Consider the following 26,036-nt stretch of genomic DNA (forward strand, 5'->3'; position numbering starts at 1 on the left):
TCACTTTTCTGACTTCACATAACTTCTCAGAATCCTAAACACACAGAATCTCTCTGGATCAACTCACGTGTTCCCCTTTGTTGCCCTTTTCTCCCAGAGGTCCTCCCACCAGCACCGTGTCTCCCTGCAGAAGACAAGACAACCATTTGTTTTGGCACATGTTTATACGGCGCTTACACCAGCTGAAGGCAGGATGTGACAAGACAGGAACAACACGGATCATCTCCTCATCACGACACCTGTCTGTGGGCTGGATATGCACAGCATCACATACAGTAAGCAACAAGGGAACACTTAGCCTTCAAAGTTAATGAGTTACAAGACGAAACAGTGGAAAAAACACAAGGATTTTTGTGAGTTCAACCAACGCCGTCAGAGCATCTCCAAATCTCTCCCGAACTGACTGGGTTTGTGGGGAATGAAGATGGATGCTGAAATCGCATAGTTATTGACAGCTAATCTTATTTTCATTTATAAACCGAATCCTCAACCTTCCGAGTGTCAAACAAATAATATCAATGTAGAAGTGATACTCATTTTGCTACACTCTTCAGTATATTAGCCACATATACATTTGAAGAATTAGTCACAAATTTGGGGGGTCGCCAGATCATTTAGATAAAATATACATATTTTCATTAGCATATAGTCTACTGTTTTATTGTAGCATGTGTTTGCTACTTTACCAGAATGCCATTATTTGATCATAGTTTGATGAATTTTATTTCAGCCATTTGTTTTTTTCTTTGTTTTTTAAGAATTATGTCGGCTAATGTTCCTATTTTTCACGGTAAAACCCGGGCGGGGGGTCACGAACCCCTTTACCTGTTATAATGGGGGTCGCGGCTCCAAAAGGTTGAGAACCACTGCCCTAATGGCATGTCTGTGAAGGCTCTTAAAGCAGTACTAAGTAACTCTTGCCCCTAGAGGCCATAAGCGCAACTGCAGGTGTCGAAGCAATTTGCGATTTTTTAACTTATTAATTGTCCGTGAGAGTAAATACTACGCTGACAGGAAAGGCAAAGGGAGAGAGGGATATTGTACATCCAATTACAATTACAATGGAAATTGTTTTTTCACTCAAAGTTGGCTGTAAATACTGTTTAAAGTGGAGCTAGCCCGCAGTTAGCTTTGCCCATTAGCCTGTTAGCCTGTTAGCTTCTTCATCAAAATCAGAATCATGACTCTATTAGTGTGTATTGGTTGCTCGGGTCCGGTGGCAGCAAAGTTGCAATTGTGGTTTTCTGGCCAGAAACACCAGGAGGAGATGAAAGACCCTCCAATCATCCCATTAACACTTGTATTACCCCCACAGGGACCACAAAAAGGATTTATTAAGATAAACACGTTACTTAGTACTGCTTTAACTGCTGTGTTTCATAGGAAAAAAGATTTTAAAGTTAGTCACCTGGACTTGGTAATCCGAATCTTGCATTATCAAACATGTCTAGACGACTAAAAGCTGACACAGACTTTGAAAATGTAAACATTCTTGTCATACATTAGTCATTATGTCTAGGTAATGTGTTCTTTTGCTTAAGTGTACTGTTGCTATTAATCCGCCTATTGAAAATGCACAATAAGTAGCTTTCTCCTGCACCGCCTTTACCACAGTGAGAGCTGAGCTGGAGGAGGCTGATTGGATATTAAGATGCACCAACCTTTTCTCCTTTGTCACCTTGTGGCCCGATGTCCCCCTGAGGAAAGAAAAAAACGGCAGCGCACTTCAACATTTCATTCAGGCGTGTCAATTTAATTCAGTAATTTACATGGGCGAACTGCTTTGGGCCATGCAGATAACATGACGGCATTAAAATATGAGAGGAGGAAAGGCAAAAAGGGGAGGGTTCACCTTGTCACCTCGAGTGCCTCGTATCCCCGGGGGGCCCTGATGGACAAAGCAGAGCGTTACGTACAGCACCAAGATGAAAAATGACCATTTGTGTGAAATCCCAGGGATGCTTTGTGCTTGGTCAGCCACAGCAGAAATAAATAATCCTGCTACGATTACTCCTGGAGCTGGAGTGTTGATTAAATAGTGAGCGCAGGGTTACTCGGAGATTTTCAACACAACAAAAGAATGTGTCCCAGTTGGTTGTGGATAAATGAGTTATCGCCTGGTATTGGAATGGTATAGGTCAGGATACACATTAGTAGAACATACACATTTCTAAAACAAAGCCAGTTTCCCTCAGTAGACGTTAAGTATTTCTGTAAACTTACTGAAGTGCCTCTCTCCCCATCAACACCAGAGCGGCCGTCTTCTCCCTAAAAACAAGTTCATATATTTACACAAAATATGAGATTGTATTTAGACGAAGGAGAGGGTCTTACTCTCAGGCCGGGTTCTCCTCTCTCTCCTCTGGCACCTGGGGTCCCAACTCCCACCTCGCCCTGAACACACACAAGGCAAGGTAAGTATAGTGCATGCATAATTATTTAGCAGATTCGATTTTTCATCAGATTGTTATTTTCCTTCACATTTTCAAACGGTGTAAAAATGAAAGGCTGTTGGATTGAAGTGTCCCCGGAGGTGGAGACGTTTGTAAGTGAGAGGAAGTGTGGCCAAAGCAGGTGAACGCTCTGAACCAGGAGAAGAATTATTAAGCTGTTTCTTTCTCTCACACAAAAGACATCTGTCAAACACTGAGAATCCAAACTGGTGAAAGCTTGTTGGGGATACATGATTTTTCCTTTTGAATATAGCGCTGGGACCACAAAACCATCATGTTTTCTTACCAATAGCCAAGAAGAAAGTTTACCAAAAAAACAAAATAACTGTCCAAGACTGGGGTAAAATCAAGCATGGAGCCACCAGAAATCTATTCATAGGGCTGCAATTTTCAGCACCTGTAACCAGAAGTGGGTAGTACTTCTACTTGAGTACTACTTCAGGAAGCATCTGTGTTTTTAACTTTAAAAATATTAACATTTTCACATTATTTCATGTTTTGTTTCTCATAATTTATGTCACAACTGAAACATGAATCAGACTTTTACGCTCAAACAGTTCACTAACTACTCAAGTACTTTCTTACTCTTACTTTACTCTTCTCACTCTGCACCTTCACTCTTCTCACTCTGCACCTTCACTCTTCTCACTCTGCACCTTCACTCTTCTCACTCTGCACCTTTACTCTTGTCACTCTGCACCTTCACTATTCTCACTCTGCACCTTCACTCTTCTCACTCTGCACCTTCACTCTTCTCACTCTGCACCTTCACTCTTCGCACTCTGCACATTCACTCTTCTCACTCTGCACCTTGACTCTTCTCACTCTGCACATTCACTCTTCTCACTCTGCACCTTCATTCTTCTCACTCTGCACATTCACTCTTCTCACTCTGCACCTTCATTCTTCTCACTCTGCACCTTCATTCTTCTCACTCTGCACATTCACTCTTCTCACTCTGCACATTCACTTTTCTCACTCTGCACCTTCACTCTTCTCACTCTGCACCTTCACTCTTCTCACTCTGCACCTTCACTCTTCTCACTCTGCACCTTCACTCTTCTCACTCTGCACATTCACTCTTCTCACTCTGCACCTTCACTCTTCTCACTCTGCACCTTCACTCTTCTCACTCTGCACATTCACTCTTCTCACTCTGCACCTTCACTCTTCTCACTCTACACCTTCACTCTTCTCACTCTACACCTTCACTTTTCTGACTCTGCACATTCACTCTTCTCACTCTGCACATTCACTCTTCTCACTCTGCACTTTCACTCTTCTCACTCTACACCTTCACTCTTCTCACTCTGCACCTTCACTCTTCTCACTCTGCACCTTCACTCTTCTCACTCTGCACATTCACTCTTCTCACTCTGCACTTTCACTCTTCTCACTCTGCACATTCACTCTTCTCACTCTGCACCTTCACTCTTCTCACTCTGCACCTTCACTCTTCTCACTCTGCACCTTCACTCTTCTCACTCTGCACCTTCACTCTTCTCACTCTGCACATTCACTCTTCTCACTCTGCACTTTCACTCTTCTCACTCTACACCTTCACTCTTCTCACTCTGCACCTTCACTCTTCTCACTCTGCACATTCACTCTTCTCACTCTGCACTTTCACTCTTCTCACTCTACACCTTCACTCTTCTCACTCTGCACTTTCACTCTTCTCACTCTACACCTTCACTCTTCTCACTCTGCACCTTCACTCTTCTCACTCTGCACCTTCACTCTTCTCACTCTGCACCTTCACTCTTCTCACTCTGCACCTTCACTCTTCTCACTCTGCACATTCACTCTTCTCACTCTGCACTTTCACTCTTCTCACTCTACACCTTCACTCTTCTCACTCTGCACCTTCACTCTTCTCACTCTGCACATTCACTCTTCTCACTCTGCACTTTCACTCTTCTCACTCTACACCTTCACTCTTCTCACTCTGCACTTTCACTCTTCTCACTCTACACATTCACTCTTCTCACTCTGCACATTCACTCTTCTCACTCTGCACATTCACTCTTCTCACTCTGCACCTTCACTCTTCTCACTCTGCACCTTCACTCTTCTCACTCTGCACTTTCACTCTTCTCACTCTACACCTTCACTCTTCTCACTCTGCACCTTCACTCTTCTCACTCTGCACCTTCACTCTTCTCACTCTGCACATTCACTCTTCTCACTCTGCACCTTCACTCTTCTCACTCTGCACCTTCACTCTTCTCACTCTGCACTGTGGCGACAGCTCCATAAATCGCTACATGCGGCTAATTCCTCCTTTATATTGCATGTGTGACTTTATGTTTTGTATTTTGTGAGAGTGGCTATGATTCACTCAGCGCCTCATGAGGTGGCGATTTTCGTGGCTTTGCGCTGCTTCTCCTCCTGACATTAATTCGATTTGTCGTTTGAGAGATAGCCTTCAGTCCCAATGAGAATGAGTTTATGAATGATAAACACTACATTCAATATATACTCCCTGTTCACTCATAAAGAGACTGATTCAGTGAGAGCGGGCTGATGCATGAGAGCAGCGCACAAACACATAAAGCAATACACTGGGGGACAAAGTGAGCCGCAGGTTGCTGACCCCTGTGTTAGACCAACAACTGTTACTGCTCTTTACCTTGTCTCCCTTGGACCCGTTTGTACCAGCAGCACCCTTCAAGACAGACACAAAGGCAATAAGACAAAGGCTCAGCTTCATAATCAGTTCATAATCAGTTGTGCGTTGGACTCACAGAATCTCCCGGAGCGCCCGCTGGACCTGGGGTTCCGGGGTTTCCAGCTCGACCTGGGAAACCTTGAAGACCCTGAAAGTAAGATATCACATGTTACAATTTATACTGTTAGATTTCAAGTGGAAGCACTAAACTGTATAGTCTTCTGATGTTTAACTAAGATGCGATGCCGATAAAATACTGTTGATAATTTGTAAATGTTGTTGAATTCTTGGGCAGGGATGTGTCCAGATTTTTGCACTGGGGTGTCTCAATGGGGCCAGGGTAGCACCAGAGGTCTCGTTTTGAGAATTGAGGACTGTAATTTCAGCCTTTTGGTGAACTTCCATGCATACATCTGTGCATATTTATAGTCCTTTCCCCATATTCGTAATAATTTAGTGATATATTAGGAGCAAAATTGACTTTAACTTGTTTTGGCCTGTTCTATACCTGTCCCAGACACAACCCTGATTCTGGGATATAGTGTACAATGCTTCTTGAGTTTAATATTCTGTACCACAGCTGATACATAAATGCTGACCCCGCCCTGACCCACCAGGGAGAAGGGAATCATCACATGCTTGAATCTGAAACCAACTGACGCAAGTGGAAGTGCAGTGCATTGAAAATCAGTGACTGACCCGTTCTCCAGGTTGTCCCGGGGGTCCTGGCGCTCCGTTTTCTCCTCTGACTCCGGGAATACCGTTGTCTCCGGACTTTCCCTGGAGACCCGGAGGACCCGCTGGACCCGGAAGACCTGGATCTCCCTAAGAAACAAATGACGAGAGAAAACATTTTAGAAACACTCTTTTTTTGAATTACAGTACTAATTTAGAAGAAACTGTAGAATTTGCATTTTGTTACTCACTTTTAAACCAGGAGGTCCAATGCGTCCTGCTGGCCCGGCTATTCCTAAGCCTCTCTCCCCCTGCAAAGTTGACGTTCATGACCAAATCTGATCTTTTCAAAGACTTTTTACAGATTCAATATAATTCTGTTGTACAATGAACAAGAAACAACAAAACAGCATGGCAGGCAACAAAATGGAATGATTACTGTCATTGTGAGGCAAAGTATTATTAACAGACACACACATTAAAATTCAAGTCCCACTCTTAAAAAATGTTTCAAAGTCTAAGAACCCGATCTTTCACCTGGCGCAACAACAGCCTTGCTCAAGACGAAGTTGGTATCTTGCGCTCAAACAACAGCCGCCAGTGCTTTTTTCCGGGAGCCTGAAGGGGCTGAAGCCAATTCCTCTTGCTCTCCTTTTCTCTACACTAACGTTATACTAACCTTCTTGAGCGCTCTGCAGGACAAATGACAATCTATTTCTCCCACTGTGAGTTTAACACTATCCAGCTCCAGAATGTATCGATGGGTTCCACTCTATTAAACAGCGCGGGGCAAACTCCACGCCTCAGAAACGTGAAAAAACACCAGCACAACCTACAAACACTGTCACCCACAGTAGCAGAAAATATTCCTAGTAGTCTAGTACGGCAGTCTAGTAGTAAGGTACAGCTTGGGGAGGCACCACTGCTGTTCATAATCTCCACCATGGGAGTCTGTCCAGCCCCTGTGCAGCCCACTTACTGCTACTAGATATGAAGCTAGTCTAGTCTACAGTCTGTAGTTAAGAAAATTGAATCAGAAAGTAAAACAACTTTTTGAAATGAAAGGATTCCAAAAATTCAACTCCCATGAAAGAGCCATAATCTGAATAATGCAAAACACAAACATGGCATTAAAAAAAACATATCGTACCTTATCTCCTTTGGGCCCCGGGGATCCTTGTGGTCCCTGAAAAGCCACACACAATCAAATTCAGATGGAGTATTTGTTCCTCTCTAATTTGCCAAAGAGAGATTACTGCCGTCATCATAATTCAGCGGCAGACGCTCTCATCCGTCCTCTTTAGCCGTGTTGTCGTTACATGTAAATCTTTCATTAACCTCCGGGATAACACATAATCAAAGCTCCATTATCTCGGAAGATTGGCCTCAAATACACAGGGCGCCTCGAGAAAAGGGCGTCTTACGGTCCTTTGGCATTTTAGATGTAGATGGATCGCTCAATGGGTAACAAAGAAATTGATCACGTAGCAACAAGCCGATCACGTTCTTACACCTTAATTAAAATGATGGTGCTGTTGCTTTAATCACGTCCAATGAGTGTATATTTGTTCAGAATTACGGCTCCCTCTATTAATGAACTAGTTTGATTTGGTTGTCAGGTAGTGCTGCTCCTAATTCAAATGTATACTCATCACATGACAGGGTGTGCACATAACAATAACAATTCTAAAGACCGTTCACTTTCTTAGATATGAGAACATAATGGGTTGCGTTTTATTATACAGCCCATCAATACGGATGACATAGACACATTTGGCAGCCCTGTTTCTAACCTTGTTCCCTGGTTATTTTGAATTCTTCAGAGAAGGTTAAAGTTTGGGTTAGGATCACATTACAAGGTGATACATTAGGTGTGCGTCCTCTTTCGGTGCCATTACCATAAGTACCATGTTATTACACTATGCTTTTAGGTACCGTGCCATTTCAGCGCAGTAAAGGAAGCTTCTACCCAAACATTGTATTAATCTAATTACATACTCTACTGGGGGGCACAAGAAAGCTTGAATGGAAAACATGTCCTTGGAGGTCACGACAGCAGCGTTATTTATATTGGTCACAACTAAAAAAGGTTGAGAACCACACATCAAAGCAAAACAACAACAAAAATGCTGGTAAGAATGTAAATATAAAAAGGAATGTTACTGAGGTACACAGGGTGAATTTACTGTACACATAAACCTCATGAAGACTGAGATATTTTTCTCTCTACTGAGAACCTTGTTATCTGAAAAATTGCTGCAGGATTCGCCAATAGGCTGTGATCATAACAGTCATATTTTTTCAGTTGGAACAGGTGCCGATGCAATTCAATGGCAGAGACGCCGTTTTGAAAATAAATCTCCAAACTTTTACCTGATCTTTATTTGGAAGTGATTGGATTCACAAACTAAAGTCATTAGTTTCATAATAAGGCTTGTCATCATTACAGAGATATTAACCATAAACCATGTCGAAACATTCAGCATTTTGACGGTTACCATAGCTACCACAATAGGATTCCTCTTTGTTAGTTTGCATTAGTGTAATATTTTTAAAAAATATATCTTTTTTTATTTAATGAAAATCTTGCGAACAATTACAAGATAAGAAGATAAGATAAGAACATAAGAATACCAGGGGATGTACATAGAGCACAAATTACAGTGATGAAAAAAGAAAAAAAAATCCTGAAATATTTAAAAATCTTCAGAGATAAACAATTATCATGTGTGCTAATTGCTTTTTTGTTGAAGATCTTTGAGATAGATGACAAGTACAATTCTATTTCATTGAGGACAGGAAAAAATAGAGATGAAGATGAAACTTACATTAGTGGATGTAGAATTAGCAAAATATAATAATTATGTTGATTAACATTTTTCCTTTCAGTTACATGTTTTGAATGAAAAGCAAAAACAATATGTTTGTACTTTAACAAGAATCCAGAGTCTGTATGTATTATAAATTGCAAGCAATCTTTCCAATAGTTCTTTGTGAATATGCACTTCCAAAAAAGATGACTGAGTTTCTGAGTGTTCTTTACAGAAGGTACAATTGGGGTCAATTGTTTTGACAAAGTTTAACTTTGATATATATATTTGATATAATGGGATTGGTGAAATGTTTTCACACACTAATAAAGTTGGACTGTTGTAACTGAAGCTGTCCCGCTGGAAAGCCTCGAGTCACAGATGTTGGCATAGGATCAGACGCAATAGCAAGAAGTATACCAGGAGTTTCTTGAATGAAAGTAAAAATATTCTTTGACATATACTTACGTCTTCTCCAGCCTCTCCAGGTGCACCGGCCACGCCCTGAGGAGAACAACTCATGAGAGCAAATATCCATCTTCACTGAAAAAGGTTTGCTCAATGCTTACATATGCCATTTAAATGGGTGTATTAATATTAAATTTCATATCGATTTGCATTATCTTCTGAATAGGCACCGTCAGACCTTTCATCTGCCTGGGGTTATTTATTTTTACAGGGGAGATTGGCAGCACGGCTTTGACACACTGCATTATTAAATCTCATTTTTATCAGAACATGAAATAGGAATGGCCGACATTATCTCTGTTCAACAAAACTAATCTTGTTCTCTGTTTGTCACCTGCATCTGGAGGGACGAAAGATACTTAGACAAGCTCTGCCAATCGAGTGTTTGCATATAATGGTGTCTTTCACTGTCATCAACAACTTTTCATTGGAGAAATAAGTTTTCATGAGGTGTAGATATTATCTTGTACTCAAGTGATTATATGAGGCAGAGAAAAGCCTGCAGTCAACACCAGGAGTCGGCCACTGTGATTGCCCAAACTCAAGCATCACATTCAACAAATACCAGCGTTGTACATCGTGTTGACCTAACTGGAAGGTTTTAAAGGAATAGAAACCAGGATGGTAAATGGTCAATTGTAAATGTTCTCAACTTATGTAGCGCGTCTCCTCATTAGGCACTCAAAGTGCTTTACAGCAAGGATCCACTCTCCCATTCACACTCTCATTCATACACAAATGTGTGCCGACCCTGGAGGCAAGGTGAGTGAAGCGTCTTGCCCAAGGACACAATAACAGTGTGCACCTTCAGGAGGCGGGATTCGAACCCCCAACCTTCTGCTCATGAGACAATCGCCTCTACTCTCGCCCCACTGTCGCCTCAGGATCATGTAAAATGGCAGCACTGTCCCTGAAGCTAGTATTCAAAACTCACCCGTTCTCCTTTGGAGCCAGTTAGTCCTCTGTCTCCTCTGTCGCCCTAAAAGAGAGACAACAAAAGTATTAAATATTAATTAAATTATCCCTTTAAAATTATTAAAGGGATGCCTTTATATTCAGTATCAGTAGCCGATCCATGCAGTTTGAGAGTATCGGACATGATCGGATTTAATTACCACAGCGCTGCTAATGCTACGGCTAATGCTACGGCTAATGCTACCGCTAATCAATCAATCAATGGTTTTGTATGGCCCAATATAACAACCGGAGGCAACATTAAGGCAATAAAACAGAATAGTAAAGAAGACAATGTAAGGTTCAGGCGAATGAAGTATCCAGGCAAACACAACGTCCAAATAAGTGTCAGCAGCAGGTGGTGACGAGCTCAAAAACCCAGGGGGAGAAAAGAGAAACTACGGGGAGAACCACAGAAGGAGAGATCCACTAATGCTACCGCTAATGCTACTATAGCTGATAGCGGCCGCTTCTAAACTCACTGAGGACACTCTGCAGTCGCTAAAAACAAGAATAGTAGGGAAAAGATCCTTGATACTTTTGCAGTGCTGTCATTTAACTTTTACAGGGGAGTCAGAAACTCTGGCAAAATTTTATCCAACAGCAGCAATGACAGCTCTCTCGGTATGTGCGTGTTCATGCATAATAATTAGCCATGTGCTCCTAGTGCTTATGACATTATACAGTGCCTCTCGAAAGTATTCATACACCTTGAACATTTGCACATTTTGTCATGTTTACCCTAAACATAAAGATTTTATTTTGGATTTTTTTTTACTGAACGTTCACACACAAGTAACAGACAACTGTGAAGTGAAAGCAAAATGATACATGATTCTGTTATTTTTCAAAAAATAAAAAAGTGAAAAGTGGGGCTTGCATAAGTATTCATACAGCATTTTCTGAGTGCATTAAATTGCCTTTAAAACATTCCTAATGACTCCAGAATGTTCACTCCTTGGCCTAACGGTTAAATAGAGGCCACCTGTGTGTAATCTACTCTCAGTATACTTTCAGCTGTTCTTTTAGGCCCTCAGAGCTGTGGTCGCAGTGTATTTGTCACTAAACAACATCATGAAGGTCAAGGAGCACCAGAGAGGTCAGGGATAAAGTTCTGTAGAAGTGTAAAGCGTAAGTGTATGTTATACAAAGATTTCCCAAGATTTAAACATCTCCCGGGGCAACTGTTCCATCATTCAGAAATGGAAAGAGTAAAGCACCACTACCAACTTACCAAAACACGGTCGCCCATCTAAAATATTAGATCAAACAAGGAGGACACTGGTAAGAAATACAACCAAGTGCCCCATGATAACTCTGGAGGAGCTGTGAAGTCCTGCCGCTGAGCTGGGGGAATCTGTACATGGGACAACTATAAGTCGTATCTACACAAATCTGGCCTTCATGGACGAGTGGAAGAAGAAAGCCATTATTGAAAGGAGGCCATAAGAAATCCCGTTTGAAGTTTGTAGAAGTCATATGGAGGACACAGCTCCATGTGGAAGAAGGAGCTTTGGTCAGATGAGACAAAAATGTAACTTTTTGGCCCAGATGCAAAACGTGGGGGGGGGGGCTGCTTTTCCTCAGCGGGGACTGGGGAGATTGTAAGAATAGTTGGGAAGATGGATGGAGCCAAATACAGAGACATTTTGGAGGAAAACCTGCTGGAGTCAGCAAGAGAACTGAGGCTGGGGCGGAGATTCACCTTCCAGCAGGACAATGACCCTAAACACAAAGATAAATCTACAATGGAATGGTTTCAATAAAAACATATTAATGTGTTAGAATGGCCCAGTCAAAGTCCTGACCTAAATCCTATTGAAAATCTGTGGAAAGGTCTGAAAACTGCTGTTCACAAACGCTCTCCTTCAAATCTGACAGTTTTGTAAAGAGGAATGGGCTAAAATGTCAGTCTCTACATGTGCAAATCTTGCAGAGTTAAACCCCAAAAGACTTGTGCTGTTATTGCAGCAAAAGGGGGTTCCACAAAGTGTTCATTCATGCTGTATGAATACTTATGCACGCCCCAATTTTCGGTTTTCTATTTTTGAAAAATAACAGAATCATGTATCATTTCGCTTTCACTTCACAGTTGTCGGTTACTTGTGTGTGAACGTTCAGTAAAAAAATCAAAATAAAATCTTTATGTTTAGGGTTGTAAACATGACATAATGTGCAAAAGTTCAAGGTGTATGAATACTTTCGAGAGGCACTGTATGATGGACCTGGAAAAGCAAATGGAGCTGTAACAATAATAGCTGCTGTCATTTTGTGAATGGGCTGAAAATGCTGCAATCAAGTTCAATCAAGTTATTTTGTTTTAATGCAAAATGCTTTTAACATTACCTTCTAATTAAAAATGTCCTTGCCTGTTTATAGAAAGCCTGGTGTAACTACTATAATAGACATTAGGTTTGAAATTGATTATAATTATTTCGGAGATAATGTATTGGGATATGGGACGGGTATCGTCCAGCGTGAAGTGTTAAAAAATCTGATCGGAAGCTCAAAACCTGAATGGAAACACCTCTCATTAAATGTAGCTGATGTCCAAATGTGTTCACTCACCTTGTCTCCCGCTGAGCCTGTCTCCCCTCTTGGACCAGCCAGTGACTGACCGACAAGACCCTGGAACAGAATTTAATGTGCAGTCATTTTTGTAATAACACAGTAGCTACATCAGATTAGCGTACACGTAAATGGATTTAAATAGTGTTTAATTGGAGCCGGGGAGGAAGTTTCAGGCTGAATGTTAATGGAGTTTAAGAGTGACTCACCCGCTCTCCCTTGGGTCCCGGGGGTCCAGCAACAGCCTGAGAAAGGGAAATGAAATCACAATTAGCTGTGTAATCTATGCAGGGTACTTTGAGAGATTGAGTGGGTTTTTAGGTTGTGAAGTATTACACGTGTTTGATGCTTAAGGAGGTGGATTTCTCACCTTCTCTTTTAAGGAAGGCTATGTGTACGTGTTCTTAATGGTTTAAAAGTGGGACTGCAATGACAACTCAAAACGTCTGTGTTCATAGTACCGTGTGGATGGATGGACAGACAGACAAATCTACTTCAAGCACAGAATCTATCTTTAGAGCGTTCATTGGGTGCTAGGATGTATCTGGCAACCCAAAGAGTGGGGCTCACTCTACATTCTGATTGACTTTTCCGTCATACCTTTTAAATGGTGCTATACCATTTTTCCATTTATGTCATTTATGATATGATATACTTTATTGTCCCACAATAGGGAGATTTGTCTTGAGTACATGGTGCTGCTTCGTACATCCACACAGTCAACACAGCCAAACACATAGTAACAATAAAAGTTACAGGAATAATAAAATAACAATAAAATGTTCCGACGCATTCTCAGTTTACAAACTGTATGGAGGACGGTATGAATGGATTTTTTAATCTGTTACATTTGCATTTTGGCAGCCTGGACCTGCGGCCAGAAGGAAGCATCTCCAACTCACTCTTAATACATGAGTTGGATCATTTGTGATTTCTGAGCCTCTCTGGCCAGAGACTTCTCAGAAAGGGCGGGCAATGCAAAGCCACATGGGCCTGATGATTTCCTATGGTCACACCTACGACCTTTTGTGCTGTTTTCACCAGATTGGAAAGTTTTGTTTTTGACTGCACCGATAGGTTTCCAAACCAAACCTGGATACCGTATTGTACCCCGCCCTCCAAAATGGCCTGTTAAAATACAAGCATGATTTTGCTGCTGACCCCATAGAGGCACTATCTCCTCAAGAAATAAATGCACTGTTGTCTCCTCGTACACAGATTGTCCACATGTGCCATGTGAGGCAGCTGTCAAAATAAAAAATGAGGTATTTATATGATTCTACCTGCTTGATGGAAACATCGTCAGTAAAAACAGGACTATGGTCGCCTGTTTGCTTTGGATCAAATATGATCTCCGTCTTTTTGAATTGACAACAAGGTGATGAGCCCTGCACCACTCCATGAACCTGTCAAGATACCCCTGCATGTCCTGGTTCTTTCAAGCCAAAGATGGCGGTGTCATCAGAACATTTTGTTCTAACACATCCGTTTGTGTTCAGAGTGAACAGGACTGGACATTTCTTAGATCAATGTATGTCCTCAGAGCAATAAATAGAGAGTTGCTCTTTAGCTGATCTGAAAGCGGGCGTTTATTTACTTGTTGTAGAGAAAATATCTAAAGAGAAAAAAAAATGGATCATATGCACAGTTGGTTTAATATGTTTTTACCAATTGCAAATGTGTAAGTAACTGTGTAAAGTCACCTGAACAATGGGGATGTGTGGGAGGGTCTGTGAGAGCTAGAAACGCTGCTCCTGAAAGATTGTACTCAATTATCTCCAACACGGTTTGAAAACAGGAGGATATGGAGAATTAAGAAGAACATTTTCCTCATCATTGAAGCTTCCATAGACTTTGCTCAAACACATTCTTTATTGCTGTGAGAGGAAAGAGGTTTTAGCCATGAACTATACTTTGGGTCCACAATGTTTGGGCTACATCGCTATGCCGACTGCTATTCAGAATCACATTTATTCACTGAGGGTCACTCAGAGTCGCCAATCCCCGTTTTTGAAGTCTTTCATGTTTGTGCACACTGGGAGGAAGCGAGACCACCTCTCCTCCGCTGTGCACCTGCGCCTTCACACTTCAACCATTTGTTTTTCCATTTCTGTGACAAACACCTTCCTTTTGCTGGCCGCCAGTGTGAAATATCCTTGCAGCTGCGGACCCATCATCTCTGCTGTCACCTGCTTGCGTGTGTGGGTGAGTGTGAGACCGCAGCACCGGAGCATATGGAGGATCCTGCTCTTGCTACAGTATGTATCACTGGCACTGGACTCGCTGACAGTGTTGCTCTCTTCCAAGGCGCCCTGTCCAACACACTTCGCAATTTGTGTCAGTGTGTTTTATTTGAATCCGTAACTCCTTCGTGTAAGAACAACTGCAGGGTCACTTCTATGGTGTAACTAAGGTCCAACAAATATTTAAGTTTGGGCGCCAACAATGATTTAGAAATATCAACACTTGAATTCCTAAATTATATGCACAAAATAGTGATACAGTAACAAATATAACAGTAACCACTCATATGGCCCATCCAGAAAATTGCCCAGGCATCTGACAAATCAGAAGAATGTGCAGGCACTTTACTTTTTAAAATACTGTATACCTTTTTAAGTGGCGGACTTGTCAGTGGAAGTCTAGTCTCTCACACAACCTCTGGCCCCCAAGATGATTTTGAGAATTATTTTTTACATTTCCTGACAGAACATCCCACTAGATCAGCAATTTCAAAATTCCGGGACATCGTGGCCTCCTTTATCAATCTGATAAATCTCTCAAGGCCCCCCAAATCATAATAATTCACTGTATTTAAAGCAATTTCTCATTATTTTACACACAAAATTACATAAAAAGCGACATCTAGCGTTGACATATAATGTAAAACATTAGCAATGGCAGAATATGGGTCTTTACTTTGAGCTACAATGGTAAGGTTCAGCCCTTGGTGTTTTGGTAATTTCACCCAGGAAATTGAATAAAACACAAGCCTTTACTTCATCCTGCTGTCATTTGTTGAAAAAATGTGAATTTACTCTGCTAGGGAGTTTTGCTTTGACTCCAGGTAGCCAAACAGGAAGTTTAAATACATAAGATCCACTTACAAATGCTTTATTTTGAGAAACCACAGCTGAAATTGCATTGTTGGTTGAGCTGAGCATTAGGATCTGGCGATGTATAATTTTCTGCAGTATGGCTCTGATTGTTCTGGCAACAATCTGCATTTTCATAGCTTGGGAGCCATGAATCGACAATACTTTCAGCATTTGTGGGGTTTAGCTGGTGTTTCGATCCCTGTTGCAAGCAATTGACTCGGTAAACGAGCAGACGGAGGATCCTGGCCGGGCCGCACATAAAACCACAGACCTCCCTGACCGTCTTACTGTGTCCAAGGCTCAAACCTCGCAATCTGTGCCGATGTTTCTGTTTACGTCGGTAAGCCAAGGATCCATAATTCATGACCAGTCCCATCAACAAACAAAGGATGCTGCGATTTCAATTCATCTAACAGTGTGAGGTTGGCAACCCATAATAATTTGCATCGTAGACCTCAAAGCGGTGTGCGGGTCCCAATGGTATTGGCAGGAGGTGCAGGTGCAGATGAGAGATGAACACAGGAAGACATGACAATTTGATGCTGTATGAAATGAGTGTAACATGCATGACAGATTATATGTGTACTGTTGTGGAAAACAAGGTCAGTGCTATGCATGAGCAGGTTACTAATCATGTACTTAATACAAATGAAGACAAAGTCATGAGCAGAAAGAAGCATGGAGCACACCTCTCCAACAGTAAATGAACAGCAGACAGTCTAATAACTCAAGTGAACATACTGTAAGTCACATTTAAGTCGCTTTAGAACTTCATTCATTATTCATTCACTCTCCATACTTGGTGGTGGTAAACAGCTACAGCCCCAGGGTAGAATGAAGCATGTCTGGTTAGTAACTGAAGTGACTTGTCATTTGGATTTGTGGGTGAACACCCAAGCCATGGCAGAGTACACTGTCTGACCAAAAGAAAGGTCACTCGCTCTAATATGTTGTACTAACTCCTTTAGCTTTGATGACAGTACGCATTCACTGTGGTATTGATGTTGGGAGAGTGTGACCACTGTGCAAAGCCTACTCCAGCACATCCCAAAGATCCTCAATGGGGGTTTAGGTCTGGACTCTGCGGGTACCAATCCATGTGCGTAAACAATGTCTCCTGCTCCCTGAACTGCTCTTTCACAGTGTGATCCTGATGGATCCTGGCATTGTCATCTTGGAATATGAGCGCACCATAAGGGAAGTAGAAATCCTTTGATGAAACAAATACTGATAATCTGATTTGGGGCACATAGTGTTACTGAACCAACTGCAGCAACCCCAGATCAGAAGTTATTTAATCCAGGTGGTGACTGTTTTTTGGTCAGGCAGTGTATTGGTATTTTTGCTGTCCTAATACCACACAAAAGTATGACTTTTTAGTGTTGTAAACTCAGGTCCGAACACAGTAATTTGTCACCATTATGCAGCTATATTATGTATGACCTTGTCTGTCACTTTAACTTCACCTTAAGCTAAAATTAGACCCCAGTGCAATTCTCATTGACAGAACTGGCACAAGTGTTGTCAAACCAAGCCAATGTCTATTAACACATGTCGACAGCCTGTGTGCAAACACACAGTCACCTTAGACATCAATAACAAGGAGATTTCAGCTTCAGCTTTTCAGTATATGCTCAAGACAAGATCACTGATAAAAGAAAAGCACATCTTTTAAAGCAGTTCTCATTAAAGTAAATAAAGTTAATTAAATCACGACTGTACTACTGTACATAAGCAAATACCAACACTATAGTCAACCAAATTGTACAACAGCTTCTGCCAGTACTGCACCTTTAACTCACAAGGTACTACTATTAGCACAAGTAGCCAAAAGAAACTGTAACTCTAGTTGTCATTTATCCTTCGGAAACTAAACAAACTTATCCAAACTATTCAAATGGTCACACAGCCCCGTCCACAAAAACAACAGGTGAATGTGGGCTTGTAGCCTCTCTGCGGCTAAAAGTGAAAAACATATAGCCTGGGCCTGCTGACCCACCAACCCACATGCCCTGGGCTTAAAGGCAGCAGCAAACACTATGCGAAATTAGAGCAAATACAATGAACACAGTTTAATAACCATAGTCATAAAATAAAAAAAAATCTCCAAATTACCCATGGCAAAATAACAAAAATAAAGCATTAGTTGTTGTTGAAGTCTTGATCTAGCTGTATCTAATAATATGGCCCTCTCTATTATAAACTTCCTCCCTCATCCTAACAGAACATACTGACAGAGTGTGAAATAACTCCACACCCTGCATTGCACCAGACTTTGTCAATACACAATGGTTGGCTGAACAAAAATAACTAGTGACTAACTATATTCCCCAAATATAACTCCTTTCTCCCCGGAGCTTTTTGAGCCAGTCTGTTCTTAATAAGCTGTGATTAACACTTGAGACAGCTGAGGTTTTTAAATAACTGCCTAATCCCTGCTCCAAATATTCACTAAACACTAGAGGATGTTTTCATAATCAGCGCTCTGACTTTCAACACTCGTTTAGCACATGCTTCTCTCAACTGGTCCCTCCAGGAGTCCCTGCGGAAAATACTCCATCCAACCTCCTCCTCTGTCCCTCACAGCTAACTTCATGTCCTCTTTTGACCTGGATGTTCCTGTGCCAGTAACATTAGCACTGACTCTGGGATCGCTTGAGGAGAGGCTCTGAATTTGCTGCTGATTGGATTAAGTTCGCCTTGATTTAGCCAATCACAGGCAAGTCACTAAATACTTAGTTTTGAAAAAGTTACGTGTGTTTGTAAGTTTGTAGCAGCACCTCGTAAGGCTTCAGTGGGGGGGGGGCGCAAATTTGACACCTGCCCACTCACAGCATTACTGCTACATGACTAGCACCACCGGTGGGTCACATTCAAACAGATCAGCACAAGCGGCACCAGATCGGTCTCGTGTGGTGTTTGGGAACTCATAAATACTGCAGGTATATATATAGGTATATTTCAGTATATACATAAATGTCCTTTTGCTCTTCTTTTCGATCGTCTGTTTCCTGGGAGCTCTAACCATGGCACACCCATAGACTCACTATCCCTCCTTTATACATGCCCAAACCATCTCAAACTGGCAACTCATTTGGCTTTTTCTCCAACATATGTAACAAAACCCCGGCTACTCATTTCTAATCCTGTTTACTCTGGGGATGCATTACATCAGATATCAGCTCGATACCAAGTGCTTGTACTCATACTCATTAATGTGGTACCATTACCAGAATAAGTAAGTAAGGAAGTGCTTTATTTGTCATTGTACAACCATACAACAAAATTGTGCTCAGGTTTTGAAACGTTTACCGCCCTTTGTTTGCAACTCCCTGAAGAATACACATTCTATCAGTATTACTACACAGCAACAGCATGCCTTACAAATACTTAGCCTGGAGCACAGAATCACAAAGCAATATCCAACCGCAACATTTGGTCATAAAACCGAGCCAGGTTCATCCGAATGACCAGGACCTCGTGGGATTCTTCACATCAGAGCCTCATTTAGTCCAGAGATGAGTTTGTGAACGCAGCTCTGCCCCGGGGCTCATGCCAAATACAACACTATATGGACAGATAGCACTGTCGGTCACAGGCAATGTATCAAAATTATTTTCATGTAAATATAAGTCTGTAATAGTAGTATCAGACATGAGCTCAGCTGGGAGGACTAATAATGCATTACTTTTCTAATAATAACAAATGGGGCTGAAAAACTATCAACAATTGAATCAACATTCCTAAGACTCAAGCAGTATTCCTGTCTCCTGCCATCAGATGATGATGTTTTGGCCTGAGATAAACTTTATTCTTGTTTTATTTAAGAAAAAGCGACACCTGTTTTGGCTTTATTTGGAACACAACACACTACTAAAAACGGAATAATCTTAGTTTAGTCACTCACTTTTTAGCTTGGGAATTTGGTAAATTAAGGCACATAACATTTACCATTACATACTTTTTTTTAGTGTCAAATAAACAAATAAATAATATTTTTGCTGGATCTAGATTTACTGAGAAATGTTCTTCTGTTTTATGTCACAGTTAACTCATTCTGTATTTTCTCTGGTATTGTACAGCCTTGATCTGAAAAGGCAATGACTTTTGCCAAAATATCAGGCCAGGGGAGTTGTTTCCACTCGTCGAACTTTAGAAACAACATTTGAAAAGATGTGAAGCATTACAGCAGAGCAAAACAAAGCGGGCTGTGGCTACAGGGCCACCGAGCTCCATTTCACACTCACTTATTCAGCTGATAGACTGAGGATCAAACCCCCATCACAAAAAACGTTCTGACTTTGAAAAGTTAGCCCTTTGCTTTTCTTTAAACCGCGATGCTCAGTGTCTTTCAGTTCAATCGAAAGTTGGCAAAATCAAAAGATTGTGTCATAGAATTGAAAACTTTTCACACAAAGTCTTTTTGACTGAAAGCAGGAGTTCATATGGGGAAAATAACAGCATCAAAAAGTGAATGCACAGCCTGCCGACTGTTCAGGGCCTCACCTTCCCAGGAGGACCACTGTCTCCCTGCTCTCCCTTCAGACCAGACTGTCCCGGGGGTCCAACGATGCCCTGAGAGTGGAATAGTAAGAGTAAGGACAGACAAAGGTTGTGAACATATAGCCTTACAGTAGACACAGGCAGGTCTATGTATTTTCTGCTTACAGGGAAGGACAATGAAACTAAAGGTGTGTGAATTACATAAAGTCGTTACTTAATGCTGGACTTCTGCTTAAATTATTACTTTCTAATCTTTTTTAGCCATACCTGTTTTCCTGGCAGTCCTGGGATGCCCTCCTTGCCTGGCACTCCATCTCGTCCCGGGACCCCAGGTTTGCCCGCTTCACCCTGACATTAACATCACATCATATTATATCCAAAAGAACTGTGTAGTGAAAGCAAACGTTTCCAAAAAAACACATATTTTCCTATCAGGGATGAAAACAACAACTTGACACCTTTAGTGACATTGGGAATAGTTTAAATTATTTTCAAATCCCCCTAAACTACGGTGTGTGCTTTGTATTCATTCCAATAAATAACTGCACAAAAACTGCTTCAAATGACTTGCCAACCATATAATTATGAGGCAATACGTCCACCATTTATTTCCCAAAACACATTTCCTGCCCCTTAATTACTTTGTCTCTAAAATGGCTCAACTCCAAATAAATATGATTTGATGCAGTGTTTATTCAGCGCGCTGTACTCACCACCTGCCCGGGCAGCCCTGGAGGCCCCTGCGGCCCCTGCGCTCACAGACAGAAACAAGACACAGAGGTTTGCAATGGATTTCATGAAGAGAAATGTTTGTGCGGGAGAGAGAAACGCTGATTTATGGGGACATTTACCACGGCTCCGGGAGGTCCTGCGGGTCCCGGCAGACCGGTGCTCCCCTGGGCTCCTGGGGGGCCCTGCACACAAGAGGAATGACCCAAGAACGTGAGGTCTATTACCTGTCTGTGCTCATCAACCTGCAACCTTCAGCACAACGAGAATAGCACGGGCAGCAATCCCAGATCAGTGCAGTTTGAGTAGTAGTAGTAGCAGCACTAACAGTAGAAATAATACTGTAGTAGTAATACAAGTAGTAGTCGTATTTGGTAGCAGAAGCAAAGATAGGAGTAGTGTTGGACGAGTAGAGCTGTACAATATATTGCCATATTATCGTATTATTAGGCGACAAAATGTATTGCAAAAACTTAAAGCCCCTAAATCTGTGATAATAACAGGGAAAACAAATAAATAAATAAAGCTATTCATGAAATAAATCTGAAATGAGTTTGTAGAGAAAGTCTGTCTGTTTAGTCTGCTGGACACATACAGAGCTAGCCTGGTCTTAGCATACCCTCGTACTCATTTCGTACAGAGGGTCTGGATCTTCACAACTGAGCTCAGTTTTCAGGTGGGAGGGGTGAACTCCTTTAGAGTTTGAAACAATTGGATCTGATTTTACCCAATCACTATCGTTTGGTCGTGACGTATGTAATCGGGGGCAGCAGCCATCAGTTTCAATTTCCGGACATTTTTTTGGGGGAGCCAAGCTAGAAGGTATTGAAGAGCTTCCATTACTTTCGCATCCGCCGTCATTGCCAAACTAGAACCAGCAAATGCGGCGCAAATGCTTGACGTCACCTACAACGCCCACCTCCCCCCTCTCGCTGAATGGTAGGTGGAAATTCAACCAAAGTATGCTGCCACTGAGATCAGACCCAGACGTACATGTAGGGAAAAGATAATTGACCAGGCTAACATAGAACATTACTACCTCTTTATCGTTGTGAATTTGAGTCCCCGCTCTGATTATTGTCTCTCATTCTCCTCACCCTGACATTAAAGAGTGCTGTTTGTGTTTCAATTTCTTTAATTATTTCAGAAAACAATAAACAGCAAACCAGATTTCAACTCTAGACCTTTGAGTTACTGAACCTGTGCTGTATCCACTCGGCACCGAGCGCAAGAAGCTGCCGCCACATGGAGCAGTTTGACTCCACGTCCAAATATGGAGGCGCAAATAGAGCGGTGGAGACAATTCAAATCTGGACTGGCTCACGTAGAACCCAGAGTTTTGGTTTCTCCGATTTCTGAAGAGAATCTGATTATCGGGTTATCTGATTCCTCCAGTTACCTGATTTTGCGGACCATGCAAACATAGCCACTTTTACAGAAATGCTAACAAAAACTAGCCTAGCCTATAGACAGTCTTCTCTATACACTGAAGGAGGAACAAAACATTTCATTTCGCTACTAGTAAAAAGGAAGAAGGCCTTTAGAAATAAACAAAAGTTCAGTTTTATTGTTGATGTTTCACATTTAGTCCAGTTACTCTTGTATTAGCACTGATTTGGGATTTTTTATTTTGTCTTGTTTGGTCACAGTTCAATTGAACCTACCGTGTTGAAATGTTTTACAAAAACACTGCAGTAAAATTGTTGGGCCAAAACATATAGGAAGCGTCTTTCTAGAGACAGGAGAAGGGGAAGTGGAGGTAGTAGTAGTTGCAGTATTAATGACGGCAGTAGAAATGACACATCATCCTGCAGCCTTCAGCGCGGCGGGAATAACAACGCTCTACCTACAGCAGAGACACAACAACAGTGCTATCCAGTGGAAATGGTTTGAGTGTGCGTAGATGAAAAGGCGTGGGACAGTGTTCAGCAGGAGAAGTTGATTTCCTATCAGTGTGGTAGCCCGAGGTTGAGGTAGTTTAAGTCCGGCTGCTGGTGTGGTGGTTATTATAGGAAGGCATTATGTTGTGTATGTAGCAGTGACAGCAGTTGGAGCAGGAGCAACATAACAGAAACAGAAGTGATAAAATGAGGGAGTAGTTGTAGAGTATATAGCAGTTATAATACTGGAAGCAGGGCAGTAGGTAGTAGTTGTAATGAAACTGTCATGCTACGCATCCTGTATAGCATTTTAAAGTAGCAAAAACAATTCAAGCACTGTTTTCACCTCTAGTTTCTATTGCTCATTATTTTACCTTCACGCCGACGCCCGCTTCTCCCTGAGTTCCCTGTAAAACACACATGCCGTAAATCCTCTGTTCCTCACTATAGGACGACCCCGCTCTACTCTCTGAGCCGGAGTCGCCCCCACTTGGTTCATTTCGATCCAAAAATCAAGAGAATCTGCATTATCACCATTCGACAGGTACTCACCTTCACACCTGGAGCACCCGGGGGACCGTTGGGACCCATGGGACCCTGTTTAAACGCATGCACCATAAAGCTGTTAATGAGCAGAGGAAATACGGCGTGACTGTCTGTCGATGGCACTTACGGTCGGCCCTCTGATGCCCGGCTCTCCTGGGTTTCCCTGCAACGACGAGATGAAAGGCGTTCATACAGATACAGTATGAAAGGAAAGATTTCAGACACAAATATTTCGAGGTTATTATGTAGCAGTCTGATAGTAAATCCAATAAATGCATTCTTTAATGATAATGGTTAGAAATGAAAGAACAAATGGTTTCACTTAGCACAGTAATGATGGGTGATATGATGGAAATAGGACAGTAGGCATAAGCTAACTGGGCTCTGTCTCCGTACTATCACCATAAAATACTAGCCATGTTTTGTTGTGATTGCCAAATAATTATTTATCATATAACCATAAAATAAATAAAGTGTGTGTTCTGTTCTGTTACAGTCTCTATTTATGTGTAGTTTTGTTAAAAACTTATTAAGAAAAAAAATATCAGTATCAGGCTTCAACATAATAGTCTCATTCCCTAAACCCATTGTATAGTAAGTAGAGGGAGTTTATTACACAAATAGGGCTGGGCGATGTGGACAAAATATATAGTCTTGATTTACATGAGGGATAATGATTTCAAATCTTCTATGAACTTTAAATCAGAGCTTGTTGGTGTTCCAGAAAGGGAAAAGACCATGAAAGTTAACCATGAAAATGAGTAGCAGTGTTCCATCCAAACGTATGTGGACAGTTAGCAAGCTGGCTAAGTCTGCTAGCCTGTTAAATGTATTTTTCCTACAGCTGTTAGCATTAGCATTATCCACATTTAGGCAAGGTCAAAGCCTAGTTAGAAATCATTAACAAATGATATCCATTAATGATTTCTTATCTATAGTAATATATACATAGATTTTACAATAGAAAAGAATTAGCGCCTAAAAGCTAAATGAGCTAAATGCTAAATCATATTCAGTTACGTTTCTACTTTTTGGAGCAACCACAGAAATGATATAAATGCCAAATGAAACGGACAAAACATACCCCGCCATACTTTAATACAGGAACGGGCTGAGGTTTTTTTTTTTTCCCCCCAGGATGGGAAAAGCACATTTGTATATCAACAGAATTGTGCTCATGCCTGAATGACACCTTTTGCAAACTCCACTATCCTTAGGGTTAGGGCTAAGGTGAGGTAGAGTTAGTTTGGAACACGTCACTAGGGCTAGGATTACGGTCCGGTGTAAGGGTTAGGTTTAAGATAGCCATGTCTTGTGGAGGTGACATCATGGTTGGAGCGCCACTTATCATTAGCTGCTATGTCGGAGACTGGCCAATCAGGGAGTGACTGGCCTTTCCCATCCTGGGACAAAAACGAATGCGTGTCTGGGAAGCTGTTGTCTGATAGTACGCATTTGTAGGTCCAGGCTCAGATAGCTAAAGGCATTTCTATGATTCCTAGACCTGAACATTAAACCATGTCAGAGAACAACAAACCTATAATATCATACGATTTATCCATTATCACCAATTTGCGATTAAAACATGATTAATAAAATGTATTCCATGAATTGCCCAACCCTATTCACAGAAGGTTTGTCCAGCGGCGTAGTACAAGGAAACAGAGACACAGGACGATAGACATTACACAGACAAACACAAACACAACATCACATGTAAATGATGACATGCATGAGGACTGGTGTTCGCAGAACAGACAGACTCGCACACACGGTTAAGCTGCAGAATCAATGTAGAAACGTTACAGTGAGCACACAACAGGAGGCAGCTGCATGCATGATAAGGGACCAGGGGAAATCTGCAATACGCAATGATTCGCCGTCAAAAAACCCAATTTAGTATTCCCCAACACTGAAATCCACCAGGAGACGGAGCCTGGCACGTCAGCTGACTTCTTTAATCTCTCCATTTGCACATCAGGGTGTTTTCCTTTTATTTGCATTTTGGAACAGGACTGAAGTAACTGCAGTTTTTTCCTGACAATTTGCCAATGATGGGGTGCACGTTGCCAACACGTCCTGGAGCATTTGGGCTGTGAAACAGACAGCTAAATGAATATCCCATGCATTTGTGGTGGTCTAACATAATAAAACCATGTGAGGACAGCTCATTTTGGTCAAACTTCAGCCTTTGAGATTTGCTAATGCCGTGGCCCGACTTTGGAAATTCTGGGCTCTTGAGTTTGACGTGGACTCATGGAGGGAGGGGAGGGGGCACAGGTGTTCTACATAAATATTTCATGTGGAGGCGACAATCCAGCATCTATCTGAGGAGCTCATGAGGACGTTGCCAATACAAATGAAATAAGATTAGAGAGGGGAGCAGGCCTGCGAGCTACATGGCACAGTGCAAATCCAGATGATGAGCTGCCGGCGGAGGTTCAGTGGAGATGGCACAGGGGAAACGGCAGTCTGCTGCTGCTGGCATCTCTTCACTCTGTCTCCAGTCTTTTTTTTTATTTTTTATCTGACGTTGAAGCAGTTTTAATATCTGACTGAGAGATTAAGTATGTATCATATTCATTGCTCATGGCTGCCAACAACACAGGGTGAGCTTTAAGTGGAGTACAATTTACCACTTACTGTGTTCAGTTCGCGTGTGCCTTTGAACGACTCGGGGG

General features: G+C 41.7%; 1 protein-coding gene across 1 annotated transcript in view; it reads right to left on the minus strand.

The window, feature by feature from the left end:
- Positions 1-26,036, minus strand: part of col7a1 (collagen, type VII, alpha 1) — a gene marked incomplete at its 3' end in the record, with an annotated part of 98,424 nt that overhangs the window by 18,073 nt on the left and 54,315 nt on the right. Inside the window, exons 80-100 of the mRNA XM_079578439.1 lie at positions 23,483-23,518; positions 23,362-23,406; positions 23,184-23,216; positions 21,052-21,114; positions 20,914-20,949; positions 20,468-20,548; positions 20,204-20,272; positions 12,809-12,844; positions 12,600-12,659; positions 10,012-10,056; positions 9,078-9,113; positions 6,950-6,985; positions 6,051-6,110; positions 5,824-5,949; positions 5,201-5,272; positions 5,086-5,121; positions 2,335-2,394; positions 2,224-2,268; positions 1,853-1,888; positions 1,662-1,697; positions 68-124 (exon numbers count right to left, since the gene is read on the minus strand). Coding sequence (XP_079434565.1) covers positions 68-124; positions 1,662-1,697; positions 1,853-1,888; positions 2,224-2,268; positions 2,335-2,394; positions 5,086-5,121; positions 5,201-5,272; positions 5,824-5,949; positions 6,051-6,110; positions 6,950-6,985; positions 9,078-9,113; positions 10,012-10,056; positions 12,600-12,659; positions 12,809-12,844; positions 20,204-20,272; positions 20,468-20,548; positions 20,914-20,949; positions 21,052-21,114; positions 23,184-23,216; positions 23,362-23,406; positions 23,483-23,518 — 1,104 coding nt within the window. The remainder of the gene's footprint in view (positions 1-67; positions 125-1,661; positions 1,698-1,852; positions 1,889-2,223; positions 2,269-2,334; positions 2,395-5,085; positions 5,122-5,200; positions 5,273-5,823; positions 5,950-6,050; positions 6,111-6,949; positions 6,986-9,077; positions 9,114-10,011; positions 10,057-12,599; positions 12,660-12,808; positions 12,845-20,203; positions 20,273-20,467; positions 20,549-20,913; positions 20,950-21,051; positions 21,115-23,183; positions 23,217-23,361; positions 23,407-23,482; positions 23,519-26,036) is intronic.

The sequence above is a fragment of the Gobius niger genome (genome assembly GCF_951799975.1).
Source record: "Gobius niger genome assembly, chromosome: 20".
NCBI lineage: Eukaryota > Metazoa > Chordata > Actinopteri > Gobiiformes > Gobiidae > Gobius > Gobius niger.